The following is a 21,073-nucleotide window of genomic DNA, read 5'->3' as shown; positions in this document are numbered from 1 at the left end:
TTTATGGAAATATGTTTTAATATGTTATTCTGCAGGGTATTTTAAATTATTGTGTTTGGTTATGCGTTTTAGCAATATTGTAACCGGCCTCAAGCCGTGAAGAGAGGCAGGGAAGAAATAAAAATATTATTATTTGAAGCACAACAAGATAAGTCCACAGCAAACAAGATCACTCTGCTGGCTGTTGTATTAGATCACACGTTGGACACTTCCAAGTGTCTAGGACTGTGTGATGTATCAGCGAATAGTGCGTGCAGATCCCAGTAAGGTGGCCTTTTGCAGCTGGCAGATGGTAATTTTGTCAGCACCAATTGTGTTTAAGTGCAGGCTAAGGGCTTTAGGCACTACACCCAGTGTGCCAATCACCACTGGGACCACCTTGACTGGCTTGTGCCAGAGTCTTTGCAGTTCGATCTTTAAATCCTCATATTGTGTTAGCTTCTCCAGTTGTTTCTCTTCAATCCGGCTGTCACCTGGGATTGCAACATCGACGATCCATACTTTGTTTTTTATCACAATTGTGAAGTCAGGAGTCTTGTGCTCCAAAACTCTGTCAGTCTGAATTCAGAAATAATAATAATAATAATAATAATAATAATAATTATTATTATTATTATTATTATTATTATTCTGACAAAAAAGCACAGTATGTCACAGCAAACAAGATCTATATGCTGGATTTCGTATTTAAAAATCACAAGTCGAACACTTCTCAAGCATCTAGGACTGTGTGATGTATTTTCAAATGATGCGCGCAGATCCAAGTAAGGTGGACTTTTGCAGTTGACAGATCGTGATGTCAATGTTTATTGTTTCCAAATGCCCTCAGAGATCTTTTAGCATGGCACCCAGTGCGCCAATGACCACTGGGACCACCTGTACTGGTTTATGCCAGAGCCTTTGCAGTTCGATTTCGAGGTCTTGATAGCGGCCGAGTTTTCCCTATTGTTTTTCCTCAATGCGTCTGTCACCTGGTATGGCATCATCTGTCTGGTGGTTGACTTGCCATTCGCTTATTCAGTTTGTTTTCCTCAACTGTGACTAATAGGGCAAAAGCCTACATGTTTCACTTTTGCTTCTAGACCTAAATGTGGGATAGCTTTTTGTTTTGAGAGAGCATGAATTTGCATAATTTGTAGGAAATGAGAATAAAATATTGAAATATTGACATTTGAACATTTTGTTTTATTGCCTCAATTAATTTTCCTTGGATGTTTAAGGGACAGGAAACAAACATTTTTTTCTATGACATCTTAGCAATGACTAGAGCAGTGGTTCCCAACCTTTTTCTTTTTTACCAGGGGGACCACTTTGACCAGGGACCACTCTCCAACATTACTACCAAAATGGTTACGAACAGGCTTTGGTCAACTGACAGAGCTGGATACCAAATATGGGAGGCACAAAGTCAGAGCCATTGCAACTGACACATTTAATAATGCAATATAATCAAATCAGTGCACAATTTCAGAACAAAATATGCCTTAGAAAGACTACATTAGTTAACAAGGGCATAGCAAGGAAAGAATGAGTTCTAGCATGCAGAGAGTTGATGTCTTTCTGCAATGCCTTGTGTTTATTTATAAGGAAATTCTTAAATCTGTTTCCACATTCTGTTGCACACTTTTAATGTGAATCCAAAGAAATCTGAAAGGGAAGTAAGTTCTCAGTTCACATTTTGAGCATATTAATTTAGGCTAAAATAGGTGGAAACAAACTACATGTCTTAGTGCATTGTCTGTGAGTAAGCATGGTCAGGAACTGAGTATATGCAAAATTAGGAGACATACTTGAAACACAGTATAATTGAATGACCAAACATCCTGAGCTTATTGTGTTTACAAAGAGGATCATCAATCTAGATACACTCACAAAGATTCTGATAGTTATTTGGCTTGGTAATTATCTGGAGGGACCCTGGCCATCATCTTCATTCCCAAGAGACAAACTTCAAAGGCTCCCTGACACTATAACTATCTAAGACCATGATTCAAATAAGAAAAACGCCTGTTATTAAAAGGGCAGATTGCACACATCCGTAAAGATTCACTGTGATTTCAGCTTGTATCTGGTTCTGCCATACTCTGTTAATACTGAAGTTGAACATGCTTCAGGTAGCATTGGCCATCACTGAACTTGGGTACATCCAGATGATTTCTGCCATCTCTCTAGTGTTCTGCAAGACAGAATGGATTTTTCTTCTAGATTCCTGACTCATCTGTCTCTAAGAGCACATCAATCTATACTGGGTAGATTTGTCCAATCGACCCTTAGGACCCACCAGAGAATTGCTGGACTGTCATTTACTCCATGTTGCCTCCACCATCGCTCCTAGCTGGTCACAGAGTTCCATGAAAGCTCCTGGGCACCACTGTTGATGTTAGAATGGAGCACCCACATGGCCAACAAGGATGATGGGGACACGGGCATGAGAAGTGCAGAGAAAAGGTGGTAGCAGCAATGTTCATCTGGACAGTGGATTGGCCCAAATCAGACTCAATTCCACTGTCCAGACTGCCCTAAAGTCTTGGGATACTCCAGAGTTTCCACCAAACTTATATTTGTAAGCTATTTCAGGACAATGAATGGAAATCTGGATGAAGGAAATATGAAACAAGAATGTGCTTGACCACCAAACAATTTTCACAAATCGGAGAACCATGTAACAGAAAGAAAAACAAAAAGCAAAGTCATCCATAAAAGACCGGTCATTTATTATAATTTATTTTGCACTATATACAAATATATCTGTAATTAATTTAAAAAGAATGATAAATGTGATAAAACAATTAGAAGTTAGCATATTAAAAATGCGCCGTCATCATTTACCAACCATAACCAAAATGCAGTTGGAAGGCAAAGACTGATGGTAATAAAAACAAAAATTACTAGAAAGTTGCCAAGGCCTGGATGGCCCCCACAAGATGTAGCTGTTTGATGTATACTTCTGGCACTGATGGAAATCTATTAGTAAACCGTGGAAGTGGATTTCCCCTTTCCGTGTAGTCCCTGTGAATCCTCAATATGTATGATGTAAGTTTGGAAAACCCATCAAAGTACAGAGCATTGAGGCATTATAATGTCCTGTTCTGGATGTACAGGAATCTCAGGATATGGTTATAAATACCTCCTCTGAGATCTATTGACAAGTTTCTTCTGCCAGTGAAAGAACCAACTGGGAAATGATCATGGAGTAATCATTCAAACTACTCTCATCCCTAAGTCTGATGGAGTTATTTTCCCATTAAATGATACCTATCCATACACACAAACCTCAGCTGTTATATGTTCCACATCATCATTCCCACAGCAATGGGATTCCCTGAAAATTATTTAATTAAGATACACTCAGGACAATCCATATATTTATTCTTTTCAGAAAGATTATTTTTCAAAGCTCCACCATAAATGAAAAATTACCTTTCTGACCATAGTTTTCTCAGTATCCTTTGGAAAAATGAACGTAAGGCTACCCACATATCCAACAAAAAAAAAAGGAACTAAGTAAGTAGAAAAGAATGTGCTACTTTCAACTACAGGTGACGAATGGACTTTCATTTCTAGGAGCTGGGGTAACATATCTCCTCCAGTAGTATTACGACTATGATGGTTACCACAACCACCATCATCTTGCACCGACCACACTAAGTAAAGTTGGGAGGAACTACCTGTCCAAAGATCTTAGTGAACTTCATAGACAAATGGAGATTTAAAGCTGAGTCTCTCCCTTCATGATCTGACACTCTGCAAACAAAACACCATACCAATCACTATTTAAACATGGGGGAAACACCTCTCTATGAATCTTGAAGTCATCCAAGAACAACTCTATAGTCTGGTGGACTCCTAGAAAGCTGTTCTGTCTAGGAATCTTTAAGTCCTTCAGCATGACTCTGTGGTCAACTTCTGGCAGGCAAGGGCAAACCTCAGACCTCCAGGCACCCTGGACCAAAACTCCCATAATCCTCAACAGCGGAACTGTGGGAGCAATGTGTTGAGTACATTCATAGTCCACTTTTCTTCTGATATTACCTAACGTGGTGTGTATGGATTTCCTCCAGCACACATTTTTCTCACAACCGGACCAAGGTCACTTAGTGCCTTTCAAGTGGAAACAAAATACTTTTTATCCCAAATTCCAGTTCAAAATTCCCACTATTATACTGCATTACTATCATGAGGTTACAGACGTCAACGATGCAGTGTCTACTAAATGGACTGAAATACCCAAGAACAAGCAGACACCACACACCTCACCTAGAACATCCCAGAATTGGATGGGGACAATCTTAGAAATTCTGAATGCACTCATCCAGCATTGCATCATCCCAGAAAATGCCTATCTCCTTAATGTTTGCTATTACAGGATAACACACCTATCAGGTTTTTTTAGAGGGCTATTTGGGGGAGAATAAGAGGTCTGAGCTTTTGGCAAAGAAACATGATGATGGTCATCATGTTTGGAAAAAGAAACCACAGGGTTAGCTTGGGCAGGAAGCTCATTATCTGTACAAACACTTAAAGGTGTAATGGAGAGTTGGTGGGATGATCTGATGGGGAGGTCTTGAGGGCAAGGCGATGAACCCGCTTGTTTTCTACTGGAGGTGATTACAGAGGTGTTCGGTTTAGCATATTGTTGCTGATTAATGGAAGCCCGAGGCTCTGAAGGTTGAGCAGCAGAATTTTTGCTACTGTTGGAGAGAAACAAGTGTTTGTTATATGGGCTTACAGTAGCATCTACAAGTGAAGGTGGTGAATATGATGAGGTTGTTATGGTAGCACTTGCACTAACAGATAGTTGCTGATCCTCAAAAACTGGAGGTTCAAAAAGCAGAGCACTAGGATTGCTTTTGCTACTAGAGGAAGTTTCCAAAGTCTGAAAGGACTGGCTAGTGGACCAACAACCATGTGAAATGAACGGCGCTGTGTCTGTAGTAGATACCAGAGGATTCCAATCAACGTATTGTCTCTGATTAGGAGATGCTGAAGGCTTAGGCTCTGTGCCCAGAGATGTTACTGTGAAGCTTTTCTTCGTTACCACAACCGAACTGCGCTGCAGACCATCCTGCTGTGTATGTTTATAACATTCTAGCTGCTGGACACTCTGGGGCATGTTTCTAGAAGATGGAGATACAGGATATATCCCTGTTGGAACTGTAGGGTTTGGGGCAATCTGAAGAACATTGGATGATGTCTGCACTCGAGAATAGGCAGCCACTTGTGGGAGAGTGTGAATGTTGGTCCACTGTTCTGCGCTTTGGGTGAGAAACATTGTCGGATGACAATTAATTGGGAGCACATGGGGTGGCTGACCAAAAGGTGAGCTTTGCACTGTAGGGTTTTGAAACTGGATCCTGGAAGGATATCTAGAAACTTGGGTGTAGGCAGGCTTGACTGGGGAAATCCCTGGCATCTGAGAAACAAATGGCATCTGGGGAACAAATGGCACCGGCTGTGCCCATGTTCCAAAATTGTAAGAGGCTGGATGAGAGGTGAAAGGAACTGAGGAACTGTTGGCAGAAATACAAGGATCATTTGGATGTAAAGGCACTGAGGCCCTATTGGGGGAAATACAAGAATTATTTGGATGGGAAGGCACTGAGGCCCTATTGGAAGAAATAAAAGGATCATTTGGATGGGAAGATACTGAGACACTACTGGCAGAAAAACAAGGATCATTTGGATGTGAAGGCACTGAGGCCCTACTGGAAGAAATACAAGGATCATTTGGATGGGAAGATACTGAGACACTACTGGCAGAAAAACAAGGATCATTTGGATGTGAAGGCACTGAGGCCCTACTGGAAGAAATACAAGGATCATTTGGATGGGAAGATACTGAGACACTACTGGCAGAAACACAAGGGCTATTCAGATGCATCGGCTTGGAGTGAAGACTATTTGGTTTCAAAGGTTTACATGAAGCTGTGACTTGGGCGTATGTATGACAGACTACAGGGGACTGAGGAATGACCGGAGTTCTCATTGGCTTGGGGTTCTTCTTCACTTCCTCTTGCACAGGAGCTCTTGGTTTAGCTACTTGTTGGAGCAAAGGAGTAAGGAATGGGTAGTCCTCCTTGTTGTCATCTCCAAGTTCTTCAGAATTCTAGAAAAGAGAGAGAGAGAATTGAAGTATGAGCAGTACAGAAGCTTTGGGAAATAGAGGCTTAAGGCAAGATTCGGAAGCTGTTGTAGAGCCAGCTTTATGCAGGGCACGGCCAAAAATGAGTCACTTCTTCAATTTTAGATAAATCAACTTGACCTGAAAGATCCACCAAGTTAGCTTTGGCTTTCTTGTGCTCTTGCAAACGATTTGCAGGGGGTTTTGTGTATTCCTGGTGGTTGTGCTTTGAGAACACCATTATCCGTGTTTCTTGAGAATGGCCTGAATTTGGGAGGCAAACGGGGTAAGGCAGTGGTTCTCAACCTTCCTAATGCTGTGACCCCTTAATACAGTTCCTCATGTTTTGGTGACCCCCAACCATAACATGATTTTCGTTACTACTTAATAACTGTGATTTTGCTACTGTTATGAATTGTAATATAAATATCTGATATGCAGGATGTATTTTCATTCACTGGACCAAATTTGGCACAAATACCCAATATGTCCGAATTTTAATCCTGGTGAGGTTGATTTTGTCATTTGGGAGTTGTGGCTGCTGGGATTTATAGTTAACCTACAATCAAAGAGCATTCTGAACTCCACCAAGGATAGAGTTGAACTAAACTTGGCACACAGAACTCCCACAACCAACAAAAAATACTGGAAGGGTTTGGTGGGCATTGACCTTGAATTTTGGAGTTGTAGTTCACCTATTTCCAGAGAACACTGTGAGTTCAAACAATGATGGCTACGGACCAAACTTGCACAGATATTCAATATGCCCAATTGTGAACACTGGTGGAGTCTGGGGAAAATAGACCTTGACATTTGGGAATCGTAGTTACTGGGATTTATAGCTCACCAACAATCAAAAAACATTCAGAACCCCAACAATGATACAATTGGGGCAAACTTCCCACACAGAACCCCCATGACCAAAAGAAAATACTATGTTTTCTGATGGTCTTTGGCAACTCCTCTGACACCCCCTCATGACCCCCTCCAGGGGTCCCAACCCCCAGGTTAAGAAACGTAGGGGATGCCACAGGAGCCTAAGGAAGAGGGAGAAAGCTTGAAAATGGTTACCTCTTGAGTCAGTGAAACTGTTCTGTGCTGTGAGAGACCAGGGACAACAGAAGTTTTTTTCATTGTGGAAGAGACAGGCAGACCTGCAAAGACAGAAAATTAGGCTCAGAAGACAGAGAACTGGAAATGTTTTTGATACTTGAGGAGACATAACATTGAAACAAGTTGCACAGAATTCAAAGACATAACTGTGTTAGTCTGGAATACCAATGTGCAAAGGGATTTTGTAGCACCTTAGAAACTAATTGAGAGAAGTTGGTAGCATAAGCTTTCACAGACTAAGTCTCCAATGGATCACCCCACTGAGCAATAACCCCTCACGCTCAGGTTATGCCACCTTGACACTACTTTTGTAACATTTGAGTACACTGTCTAACTCCTGCCCTTTTAAAAACATGTGGATTACATGGCTATTGATTTTCTTACTGAAAAATAGATGAAACTAGAAAGGTAAACATTTAGATGAGGAGAAGTTATCTTTGTCTTGGGTTATGTACTCCTTTTACTTTTCCCTGTTCATAGGAAATATGCTGGTTCTTTTGAAAAGTGGGAAAACATTCCAAGATATAAACAGAACAAAAGACTATATCCCACCTAACCTACCAGATTTTGGAGGTGACATTGCACTGGATACAGGTACAAGTCTTGTTTGGGCGCCAAAGCTTTTCATACAAACAACATCCGGCATTTCCTGCAAACGTTGTTTGGCAGAAGCAGCGTTGCCCATTGGGAAGTGCCGCTGATAGGCGGCACTATAGGCTGCACGGAACTGGAAGAGTGACATGCCCTCTGGATGCATGGCCAGGATGTGGGCTACTTGCTGCTTCAAGTCATCCTGGTCCTTTGAAGGTTCTTCTTTAGTCATGTTGGATTTGCTAGATAGCTGCCTATTCAACTGACAAGGCACTTCTTCCGGCGGTGGTGGTCCATCAACCTGGCATACATTTAGTTTCTGGCGTGGACCATTGGAAACAGACTGGCAGGGATTCTTAGGCTTGGCTGGTGAAGCACTACGGACCTCATGAAAGGATGGAAGTTGGATATGCGTGCTGGAATGGATCATGTCCTTGATTTCCTGTGGTACGGAAGAATCTAGGAAAGACAGGCTCTGGGACTGCGATTTGCTTGCGGAAAAATCATGGGGTGTAACAGAAGGCTTAGGGACATTTCCAGCACCTAGGGAAAGAGAGAACACCATTACTGTAAAGTCAGCCGCCAGGGGACATTTACGAATTGGTCTATCTTCTGGTCAAAATCCCCAAGAAAAGAGAGAGTGAGTATATATATATATATTTATACTAGCTGTCCCCTGCCATGCGTTGCTGTGGCCCAGTTTGTGTATATGTGTTTTGTGTGTGTGTGTGTATATATTTGTGTATATGTGTATATATGTGGTTTTGTGCATGCGTTGTAATGTATTTTTTTAAAAAAATGGCTTGTTAAGTCCCTTCTGTTGTTTTTTTCAGTGTTTTTATGAGTGATGGTCACTCGTTGGCCTGATAGGTGTATTGTGTCCAAATTTGGTGTCAATTCATCCTGTGGTTTTTGAGTTATGTTAATCCCACAAATGAACATTACATTTAGAGAGAGAGAGAGAGAGAGAGTGTGTCAGGAGCAACTTGAGAAACTGCAAGTCACTTCCGGTGTGAGAGAACTGTCCATCTGCAAGGATGTTGCCTAGAGGACATCTGAATGTTTGATATTATTTACTATCCTTATGGGAGGCTTCTCTCATGTCCCTACATGGGGAGCTGTTGCTGACAGAGGGAGCGCAATCTGTTCTCCCTGGATTCGAACCACTGACCTCTTGATCAGCAATCCTGCCAGCACAAGGATTTAACCCATTGTGCCACCAGGGGCTCCACAGTGAAAAAAATTAAGCAATCCCATCTATGAGATGGTTTGTACTACATAAATAGACAATTCTTTATTACAGTCCAGAGATCGAGCAAGTTCAAATTCACAACAGAGAACACAACATATTAGAAAGATTAAGAACACAAGGAACAATTGGTGAAATCATACAGACAGAGTTTATTTCAGACACTTTCCCCCATCTAGAAGTCGAACCGTTCTCTAATCATGAACGCCTCGGACAAAAGCTTGGCAGCGACCAAATTCACAAAGGGATTTTTGGCCTCCAATTGAAAATAATGCTGATATCCCTCATACCAAAAGGTCATTTCCCTCCAATAACCTGAAAGTAAAAGGTAAAGGTTTCCCCTGACATTAAGTCTAATAGTGTCTGTCTCCAGGGGGCGGTGTTTATAATGAGTGAAAGGTAGACCCTTATTCAGAGCTACATAGGACACTCATGAAATGAGGCTTATGATTACTCTTTGGACGATCTTTTCCAGAAGTCCAAAACATTGGGGGGGGGGGAGCAAATTCCCCTTTTCCAGCAAAGCTCTTCCTTCCTTCTGAAGGTGGAAAGTCACAAGAAAGTTTGGTGCTCTTCTGACTTAGCAAGAAGTACATGTAATAATAATAACAATAACAACAACAACAACAACAACTTTATTTATATTCCACTCTATCTCCCCAAAGGGACTCAGGGCAGATTCCCAACATAAAAGGCAAACATTCAATGCCCGAATACAACAACAATACACCCATACTAATAAAATTTATACAACCCAACATATAAATACAAATTATAACTTAACAAACTAAAATTAAATAAAAAGCACAGCCTGTTATAACAGACATAAGACAAAACATCAAACATCAAATAGAAACAATAATTTCCCATTTCTTTGGGGCAAATCGATCAATCATTGCTCAAGAAATCTATTGAGCTGGTGGGGTGAGCAGGGTACAGATACGGATGACAACTATTAATCAGAAGTATAATGGTAGTATTACCAACTACTATTCCTCCTTCTTACAGGCCAGTGAGCAAAGGTATGCCTTCAGCTGTTTTCTGAAAGCGGGGAGGAAGGGGGCCATCTTTAACTCCTTAGGAGGGGAATTCCAGAGGTGGGGGGCAGCCATGGAGAAGGCCCTTTCTCTCATTCCCACCAGCCGTGCTTGGGATGGAGTGGGACCGAGAGGAGGGCCTCCTCCGATGACCGCAGTATCCAAGTTGGTCTGTCAAATAGCCTGGACCTAAGCCATAAACTGAGTACAGTATATTAATGTGTTAACGGAAAAATATCAGAGGCTTCCTTACCTGAATTTGTTGCCATCGGTTTCTCAGGCTGAGCATTTGTGTGGCCAGCAGAAAAACTAGTGTCAAGCGAAGTAGTAGAGCTGGAGGTACTTTCCGCAGACAGGACTGAAATAGAGCCAATGCAGAATGGTTCAGAGAAAGCCAATGTTGTGGTGAGTCTTGGAAGATGTACTAATAGAGGAAAGTGGCCTGACATCCCCAAAGATATGATAAGTACATTCACTCTCCATCAGTGGGAAGATTTTATGTTGTGACAAACAGGATGTCAATTCTCAGAAAATATCAGCCATAGTTCATTTCCCATTGTAATTGCAGTACACGTCATCATTCTTCTTTCTTGTTAGACCCAAATGAAAGAGATAACTCTTTCTCCACTGAACAAGAACTCCCATCGGCAACAGAGAAATCTATTTGCATCCATGTCATCTATCTTGATTTGAGCCTCCTGCTCCATATGTGGCAGGAAAAGCTTTAACCACAAGAGTTGGTAGTTCTCATCACATACACAGCAAATTATGGGCTACTGTGGCTAGTACATTGCGCCTTCCTGCATTATTTCTTCTAATAGCATTTAAGGATAATCAGTGTTATTTGACAGATAATGAGGTGGCCTTTATTTATTCTACCAAAGCTTGCACAGACTAAAACAATCTGCTCTCAATCCACACAAAGTTCTTCTGGAGTTAGCAAAGCTCTTGGCTGCCTTGATGAGGAAGAAAAAGAAGCAGCAGAATGGAAGCACATATCGTTGCCACACTTAAATTGCCATCTTTGGTGTTCCAGAGAGGGTTTAGTGCACTTTCTGAAAATCTACAGAAAAACTTTCAGAGTTTGTAGGTGAACGACTACTACGCTAGTCAGACAAGTGAGCAAAATACTTCCCTATGCAATTTTTAACAAACAGAGCTAAGTAAAGAAATATTCATAAACTACCACATCTTTTTTTTAGATCCTGTAATTATTTTTGAGTTTGTCCAGCATTTCCTCTTTCATTTCCTAGTGAACTGACATGTTCTTAGGTGAGCTAACATTCTACAAAGAACAATTTGACCCTAAAAGAATGAATGAAGAACAAAAAAAACGCTATTTGTTTTGTCCAAACAAACAGGCACTGCCTAAGGTAGAAATGGACTTTAGGTCAACATGCCATAGAACAAATCCATCTATTCAAGTATCTGGGAAATGTTTTTAGTGAATCTCTTTCCTGTGTCAAAGGGAAGCAGTGAGAAAAAAAATATGAGTTCTGATGAAATTTTACTACATTCAGGGTGGTTAGCTGATTGAACCTGCTCTAAAAGTGTTGGCACAGATGCTTTATGGTGCAGAAATCTGCATCTTAAGATACTAACACTTATAAAGCCTTGGAAATATTGCAGAACAAGCTCCTCCAAAAACTTTATTCTCTCCCCACTGGAACTCCCACAGCATTTTTGTGTACCAAATCTGGATGACCGCCAGTCAAAAGTAGATTGTGTCCAGTTAAGGTAACTGAAACAGATTGACACTCTACCAAACAACCATCTTCTAGCACTGTGTCACTTGGAAATACAGTAAGTAACCATCAACATCAGAAATGAAGCCTAGAAAATCTCCTACACAGCTACAACCTCCCCGAGTTGAATTCTGCCTCAGACATGAATTAGAAGCAATTAAAAGACTGGCTATTTTGGATTAACTCAAAAAGGAATCTGCAATCAAAAAGAAACTTAAAATTCTCCCCATGATTTCCCTTTTTGAAAACTGAAAATTTCGAGCAAGATATCTGATTAAATGTATGCGATTTTTGACTAATCCCACTTGTATTATATGGTTGCCAAGATATACTAGATCTTGAATATCTTAATATTTAATATCTTAATATATCTTAAATGAATACTGGCGCTAGCCATTTTTAATGTAACTGTATCTTAATTCTTTTTATCGTATATGTTACAATGTTTACTCATGTTTTTGTCTACGATGCCTTATTGGATTGTTCTTTTATATATTTTTTATTTCGATGGTTAATTCTTCGTTGTAAGTTCACTGTTATTACCATGTATTATTTTTTGACATGCTAATATTCATCTGAGGCATTAAATGTTTGCCTTTTTTGTATATGTAAACCACCCTGAGTCACTTAGGGAGAGAGGACGGTCTAGAAATAAAGTTGTTGTTGTTATTGTTGTTGTTGTTGTTTTACTGACACAAAACACAGTATGTCACAGCAAACGAGATCTATATGCTGGATTTCATATCACAAAATCACAAGTCAAACACTTCCCAAGTGTCTAGGACTGTGTGATGTATTTTCGAATAATGCACGCAGATCCAAGTAAGGTGGCCTTTTGCAATTGGCAGATCGTGATTTTATCAATGTTTATTGTTTCCAAATGCTGGTTGAGATCTTTTGGCACGGCACCCAGTGTGCTGATGACCACTGGACCACCTGTACTCATTATTATTATATTCCTAAAGAACTGCCTTTACTGAACTACAATTCCAAGTAATGTCCACTGCAGTGTTAAGACGGTTGTTATCATAATGCGCCATTGGAAAACAGACTATGCATCTATAGCCAATGTCAGGTGGAAGACACTGTGCACTGTATGTTAAACTGCCCTTTGAATAGTGATGCTATACACTATAAAAAGTATAGTGACTTTGTATAGTGTATACAAAGATATTTGAAACGTATTGTCGAAGGCTTTCATGGCTGGAATCACTCAGTTCTTGTGGGTTTTTTCGGGCTATATGGCCATGTTCTAGAGGTATTTCTCCTGACGTTTCGCCTGCATCTATGGCAAGCATCCTCAGAGGTGAGGTCTGCTGGAACTGGGGAAAAAGGGGTTTATATATCTGTGGAATGACCAGGGTGAGACAAAGGGCTTTTGTAAGTTGGGCTAGGTGTGAATCTTTCAACTGACCACCTTGATTAGCATACAATGGGCTGACTGTGCCTGGAGCAAACTCTTCTTGAATATCCTTCTTGAAGGACACTCCACCTCAGACATCAGAAGAGCTGCAAGACCAAGAACAAGCCACGAGAGTCAAGATGAAGATCCACCCAGAGGAAAAGTGTTCCTGCCATACATCAAGGGAACCACTGACCACATAGGGAAGCTGATGAGGAAACACAACATACAAACAATCTACAAACCCACCAAGAAAATCCAACAAATGCTACGTTCAGCAAAGGACAAGAGGGATCCTCTCACCTCTGCAGGAGTCTACCGTATACCATGCAGCTGTGGACAAGTCTACATAGGGACCACCAAACGCAGCAAGGCCCAAACACAAATCAAGGAACATGAAAGGCACTGCAGGCTACTCCAAGCAGAGAAATCAGCCATAGCAGAGCACCTGATGAACCAACCTGGACACAGCATTTTATTTGAGAACACAAAAATGCTGGACCACTCTCACAACCACCATGTCAGACTACACAGAGAAGCCATTGAAATCCACAAACATGTGGACAATTTCAACAGAAAGGAAGAAACCATGAAAATGAACAAAATCTGGCTACCAGTATTAAAAAATTCTAAAATTGCAACAGCAAAAACAGCAGAGAGAAAAACAGGCAGGGTCATCTAATCACCTTTCAAGAAGAGTTTGCTCCAGGCACAGTCAGCCCATTGTATGCTAATCAAGGTGGTCAGTTGAAAGATTCACACCTAGCCCAACTTACAAAAGTCCTTTGTCTCACCCTGGTCATTCCACAGATATATAGAATCATAGAATCAAAGAGTTGGAAGAGACCTCATGGGCCATCCAGTACAACCCCCTGCCAGGAAGCAGGAATATTGCCTTCAAATCACCCCTGACAAATGGCCATCCAGCCTCTGCTTAAAAGCTTCCAAAGAAGGAGCCTCCACCACACTCCGGGGCAGAGACCCCTTTTTTCCCAGTTCCAGCAGACCTCACCTCTGAGGATACTTGCCATAAATGCAGGCGAAACATCAGGAGAAATGCCTCTAGAACATGGCCATATAGCTCAAAAAACCCCACAAGAACTGAGGGATATTTGAAACGCTTGCTGATAAACAAAAATGTGATCTCTTTTGTAGAACGGTTCGGTTTTTTGCTGAACGACTTTATATGTAACATATCAAGTGGCCCTTTTTGCTTTGGCTGCAAGGAAAGATCAGAAAGGGAAATATAGATAAAATTGCCATCAACTGTCATGGAGACTCAAAGTGCTAATTTGACACTCCTCAAAATAATGCATTTACAATTATCGAGAATTCACATTGTTTTTGGTCTTTGTGTGAGCAAAATGATGGCCTTTGTTTGGCGTCTTTTGTTTCCTGTTCGCTCTGAGGGTAGTATTTGCCGCATTTTGTGCCTTGGCTTATACAATAAAACTATTTAAATAACATCTATAGGACACAGGATCCCTGGTTATGGTATCAGACTACCCTCATCTACATCAGTTTCGATCAGTATATGGACGGAAGTGCAGCAATAATAATTAGGGATCTCTAGACAGGTTTATGAGAGAATCAGAAACTGTGAAGAGCAACTCCCAGACAAAGGTTGTCCTGTCCTGACTTAGAATAGGACAATTTTGCATTTGCATGATCTTTTGAAGATCTCCGTAAGAGTTAAGAGTAACTACAAGGCTTCCTTGCTAGCGAGAAGAGCACCTGGCTGATTTACCAGCTATGCTATGTTAACTAGTGAATCTTTACAAACCAACTCAAAAGGTTTCATTTGTCTTATCTATCACTTTCCTTTGCTGCTCCCTCTACATGTATAACAATTAGAAAGGTATTTACCCGATTGTGAATAAGCTGGCTCCACTGGTTTTGTTGATGGTGGCATAGGGGCATTCATCACAGAGGGAACAGAAGCAACAGAAGGATCTAACAAGGAGAGAGGAACAGGGAAAAAAGCCCCATTAGCTGGGATCAACATTTGGCTGATCTAATTATACAAAACAGTAAACAGTGGAAATATCTGTGCATTAACAAGGACGCTAAGCTAACCTGATGGAAATTGAGGAAGATATTTTTATTTATTTTATTTATTTATTTACAGCATTTTTACCCTGCCCTTTTTAACCCCCCCCCCCCCTGGGGGGGACAGGACTCAGAGATAGATAAGGAAAACAGAGGTAGATAGGGTAAACATGGAGAGGGAATCAATCAATACAGTCAAGGATAGGCACAGAACAGGAGTGGGGAACACATTGTCTTTCAAATGCAGGTGTTCTCCAACTCCCAAGTGGTTTTAGCACAGCCAATGATGGAGGATTATGGAAAATGTAATCTAATAGCATGGAGAGGAGCATATGCTGCCCGTGCATGCTGTAGAGAAAAATTGGACTGACGCAGAAAATTCTAGAAAACTGAGACTGTGAGGAAATAAATTCATTTATTTATTTACTAGGGCTGGGCAACCACGGAAAAATTTGTTTCTAAACTCGATTCGTTTTTTGGGGTTTTTTGAGTTTCGATATTTAAAAGAATTCCGAAATTTTTCTTTAAAAATGTTCGATATTTACGAAATTTCGTAAATTACGAAACAATTACGAAACAATTTCGAAACGAATACGAATCGATTCGTTAATGGCGGACGCGACTGCGCAATACGCTAAAAAACCTCCATATGGGACAGGGGGAACTTTTGAAGCTTCCCTCTCCCTCTGTTGTTGACTGTTGGTGTGATATTTATAATTTTTTTTCACTGATTAAACAAACAGCTATAAAACTTGCCCTAGACATGCGGAAATAATAATGAAACGATTTCGAAACGATTTCGAAACGAATAAGAAACGAATACGAAGCAATTACGAAACGAATTGAAAAATTCTTTTCGTTTTTTAGATGCTCCTGATTGGTTCAAAATCACTTCGTTATAAAAAAAATAACGAATTTTTAACGAATTACGAAATTACGAAACGAAACCTGTAATTATATTGTTGTTGTATTATTGATAGTTATGTTGATATTTCGTTGTGCTATTGCTTTATTGTAAACTGTTTTTATATGTTGTACACCGCCGTGAGTCACCCTAGGGCTGAGAACGGCGGTCAACAAATGCAGTAAATAAATAAATAAATAATAAAACCGCCCAGCCCTATTATTTACTATATTTATGTCCTACCTTTCTCCACCCTAACGGAATGCAAGGCAGATTACAGATAGGCAACAATTCAATGCCTTACCAATCATGTACAATTAAAAATAAACACTTAAATTACATTAAGAACAAAACTGAAATACATTAAAACATGTTTAAAATGTAACAGCCATTATAGAACCATGCTATCCACAAACATAATCCAGGTCATTCCAGTAGTCAATGCACACAATTCCAATTCGTTTATTGCACTATAGGTCTTGTCTGAAGGCTTGATCCCAGAGCTGTTTTCAAATTTTCACTATCTTTCTGAAGGCCAGGAGGGAGAGGGCTGATCTAATATCACTGGGGAGAGAATTCCACAGCCAAGAGGCCACCACTGAGAAGGCCCCTTCTCTCGTTCCCACCAGTTGCACCTAAGAAAGAGGTGGGACCGAGAGCAGGCCCTCCCCGGATGATCTCCGAGATGGTTCATAGGGAAAGATACGTTCGGACACGTAAGCTGGGCTGGAAACATTTAGGGCTTTATAGGCTACAGCCAGCACCTTGAATTGTGCTCGGTAGCAAACTAATGATAGATGTTGCAAGAATGAAGAAATGGGTTACCAAATATACTGGTGTCCTAAGCCTTAGATGGAAATTCCACCAACACTGGAAGGCATACAAAAACCACGACAGAACAAATTCTACTGTAGCAGACATTTCTGACAGACAACTTACTCTTTTCGGCTGTCCCATTTTGAGGATGTGTTTGAGACTGCTTCTTTTTTGCCTTTATTGTCTTTTTACCTGAGTTATACCAAAAGAAAAGTCATTACTGATTCTGAAATTTGAGTAATCATTTCAAGCCAGAGTCACTCACATGCAACACCATCCAAATAGAATTTTGTCCATTGCAAATCAGTTAAAAACACTGTTGATTATTGGGTCTAACTCTTAAGAGTACAGCAAACCCTTGATGTCCACTAGGGTTGTTTCTAGGATCTCTGAGAGATATCAAAATGAGTGGATCCTCAGGTGGCACAGTAAAATAATTAATAATTTTATAATAATTTATAAATTTATAATAATTTATAAATTTATAATAAATAATTTATAAATTTATAATTTATAAAAATAATTAATAAAAATAATTTTATAAAATGGTAAAATAAAAGTTTGATTTTTTTATTTGGGAGGGATATTTTTTCCTTTAAAAATATTTTCAGCTTCGTATGTAGAATCCACGGATGTGGAAGGCCAACAATATATCACATATATAGCCAAATTTGCCCTATGTAAATGAAATAAACAGTATCTGTGAAAAGAAATGAGCCACAGTGAATTGGAAGAGATGCTGAGTGAGATTCATATTTGAGCATATAGTCCAACCATTCTTTTCGTGGTCACCCAGATTCTTTTTCTTCAGCTTGTTGTCAACTGGGCTTTCTGGCATGTCGCTCCAAAATAAGCCACGATTCACAACAAACACAAAAACCAGACATTCCCTTATGCCAATTCTGTACTTGTGTTTTAGACAGACAGGAACTACAGTAATAGCAGAGTGATGGACCAAATATAATTGCCTTTTAAACCAAAGGTCTCAGGTTATAATAAAAAAAGCTGGAAGACACTGGGTGCTGTCACTTGATCCATTTCCTCTCTAGTGGACACTTGAAACCTGAACTGAAATTCATTCTGTTTGATAGCCTGCCTATCAACACAGTGGAACCCAGCAGTTGACAATCTGAACATTACCAAGTTTAATAACACAGTTGCATCTTTCCTTTCGTTTAAAGTACGATACATGATTCATTTGGCGCTGCAAAAATTCCAGTGAGTCTTTGTAGCCTTGGCTAATGCTGAATTTCTCAAGGTCAAAGCTGTTTGTGGTCATCAGGATTTCTTGAAGTTTGTGAATTCTCAGACCGGACACGTACATGGTGAGGATGTTATTGACTAATGCCAAAACTTCTGGTAATGCTATCAGAGCAAAGGGAAAAAACATACAGATGTAAATTTCAGAAAAGCAATCAAAGATAATCCTGTGAAACAAACAACCCAGATATGGCCACAACAGTCCAGTTCATGGGTAACAAAAGGGAAGAATCTCATATTTTAAAATCCTCAATATGATAGATATCACTTCATGCAAGTGTATTTTTAAAAACATTAATAAACTTTATTTATATCCCACCATTATCTCCCCGAAGGGACTCGGAGCGGGCCACAAGGCACATATAACAAACAGGTAAAAATGGTACAAAAGCATAAAACAAGACACATAAAATTGTAACAACAACCCCCATCAACACATGTAGCATAAAATCAAAATAATACAAATTTAAAATAACTGTAGATAAAACTAACTGCCATCAATTCACAAGATGCCAAGTGTCAGCTTCATATGGGCCCATTCAGCCTACTAAAAGTCAAAGGCCTGTCTGAACATCCATTTTTGAGGTTGAAACAGAAGGATTAAAGGGTGGGGGCTAACCTAATCTCTTTTGGAGGGGGGGTATTCCAGAGCCAGAGGGCCACCATCAAGAAGGCCTTCTCTCTTGTCCCCACCAACCGCACTTGAGTCAGAGGTGGGACCGAGAGAAAGGCCTCCCCTGCACCTCCTCAGAGCCTGCGCCAGAATGTAGAAAGAGATGTGGTCATGATGATAAGCTGGATCTGAATCATATAAGGCTTTATAGGTAATCACCTGCACCTGAATAGAGGCCGGAAACTTGTCGAAAGCCAGTGTAGTTGCTCCAGCAGGGAGGTGGTATGTTCCCTGTAGCTAGATCCAGTTAGTAATCTGGCAGCCGACCTTTGCACTAGCTTCAGTTTCCGAACCATTTTCAAAGGCAGCCCCATGTAGAGTGCATTACAGTAGTCCATTCTGTATGTAACTAAGGTATGGACAACTGTAGCCAAGTCAGGCTTTTCAAAGTATGTGCGCAGCTGGCGCAAGTTTTAACTGTGCAAAGGCCCTCCCGGCCACCGCTGACACCTGAGCCTCAAGTGTTGATGGTCAGTCCAGGAGGATCCTGAGACTATAGACCTGAGTCCTCAGGGGGATTGTAACCATATGGAGCACAGGTTGCCACCATATATCTGATCGGCTTCACGACTGACCAGGAGGATCTCTGTCTTGTCTGAATTAAGCCTCAGCTTGTTGGCCCTCATCCAGTCCATCAGAGCTGTCAGGCTGTGTAATCGAAATGATTTAAATGCTTATATACTATAAGACTACATAAAATTTAAAAAATGCCCGGCTCAATAACGCCAGTTTAAGGTTTAGGCATGTTTAGACTTTATACAGTAAGTGGTCTGTTGGACAAGGAAAAGGCTAAAATGTTGGGAGTTTGTATAATGTTTGGTTGAGTGGCTAAAAGAGGCAATTTACAATTGAGTTTTGAGCACCTGTGTATCCCCAGGTGTTGTAGCCTACAACTCCCAGAAATCCCAGCCAGTTTACCAGCTGTTAGAATTTCTGGGAGTTGAAGGCCAAAACATCCAGAGACCCGCAGGTTGAGAAAGACTGACCTAAAACTTCTCTTTCACCTGAAAAGTGAAGTAGATATTATGAATCCATCTATGATTTCCATAAAACCAGCCAGGATCAAATTGCTCAGCTTAAACAATTTACTCTTGCTATTTCATGTGGCCTTATTTGATTTATAGTATCTGTTGATTCCGTAATAAAATAGCAGCTGATATAGTTGTAATGTAAAAAAAAAAAAAAAAACATTGAACTTCAGTACTCATATCTACAGCTTCAAGTAATACACTCAAGATTACTGCAGGAAAAGCAACTAGAAATGTTTGTTGAAAAAGGAACCACTGAGCCTGGAACACCAGGTTTCAGCGGTGACCAGGGGAGCATTCACACAGTTAAAGCTTGTGCGCCAGCTGCGCCCGTACCTTGGGAAGTCTGACTTGGCCACGGTAGTCCACGCTCTGGTTACATCCCGTATAGACTACTACAATGCTCTCTATGTGGAGTTGCCTTTGAAGACTGCTCGGAAGCTTCAAATGGTCCAGCGTTCGGCAGCCAGGTTGCCAACAGGAGCGGCACTCAGGGAGCATACAACTCCTCTGTTGCGCCAGCTCCACTGGCTGCCAGTTTGCTACCGGGCACAATTCAAAGTGCTGGCGTTAGCCTATAAAGCCCTAAACGGTTCTGGCCCTACTTACTGTCCAAATGCATCTCCTCCTATGAACTGACTAGGACACTAAGATCATCTGGGGAGGCCCTGCTCTCTGTCCCGCCTGCATCACAGGCGCACTTGGCGGGGACAAGAGACAGGGCCTTCTCAATGGTGGCCCCTCGGCAGCTCCCTGCTGGCATTTTGGAGGAAAGTGAAGACCTAGCTGTTCGAACAAGCATTTGATTAAACAGTGTAATTGAACATAGCAATATGGAATAATGGATGATGAGACTGGATTCTGATTATACTGTTGAGGCGCTAATGATTGTTATACTGATGTTTAATTATTTATGTTACAATTGTTTTTAATTGCCCTATACTTGTCTCCTGATGTTTTGTATCGATGTTGTTCACCGCTTTGAGTTGCCTGAGGGCTGGGAAAAACGGTATACAAATAAAGTAAATAAATAAATAATAGATACGCCTTCAAGCACTACAAGTTTGACAAAAATACTGAAACAT

At 40.6% G+C, this 21,073-nt stretch overlaps 1 protein-coding gene across 2 annotated transcripts in view; it reads right to left on the bottom strand.

Moving 5' to 3' along the window:
* Positions 1–2,693: 2,693 nt before the first annotated feature.
* LOC132779526 (mucin-5AC-like) overlaps positions 2,694–21,073 on the bottom strand; it is a 31,941-nt gene continuing 13,561 nt past the window's right edge. For both annotated transcript variants that reach the window (XM_067469963.1, XM_067469964.1), the window contains 7 exons: positions 18,168–18,392; positions 17,151–17,219; positions 15,125–15,211; positions 10,365–10,469; positions 7,796–8,368; positions 7,193–7,275; positions 2,694–6,106 (listed from right to left, as the gene is read on the bottom strand). In XM_067469963.1, coding sequence (XP_067326064.1) covers positions 4,361–6,106; positions 7,193–7,275; positions 7,796–8,368; positions 10,365–10,469; positions 15,125–15,211; positions 17,151–17,219; positions 18,168–18,392 — 2,888 coding nt within the window. In that variant the 3' untranslated portion in view covers positions 2,694–4,360. The remainder of the gene's footprint in view (positions 6,107–7,192; positions 7,276–7,795; positions 8,369–10,364; positions 10,470–15,124; positions 15,212–17,150; positions 17,220–18,167; positions 18,393–21,073) is intronic.

The sequence above is a fragment of the Anolis sagrei genome, chromosome 6 (assembly GCF_037176765.1).
Source record: "Anolis sagrei isolate rAnoSag1 chromosome 6, rAnoSag1.mat, whole genome shotgun sequence".
Lineage (NCBI taxonomy): Eukaryota > Metazoa > Chordata > Lepidosauria > Squamata > Dactyloidae > Anolis > Anolis sagrei.
The sequence above is the reverse complement of the archived record's forward strand: the minus strand, read 5'-3'. Positions and strand labels throughout refer to the sequence as shown.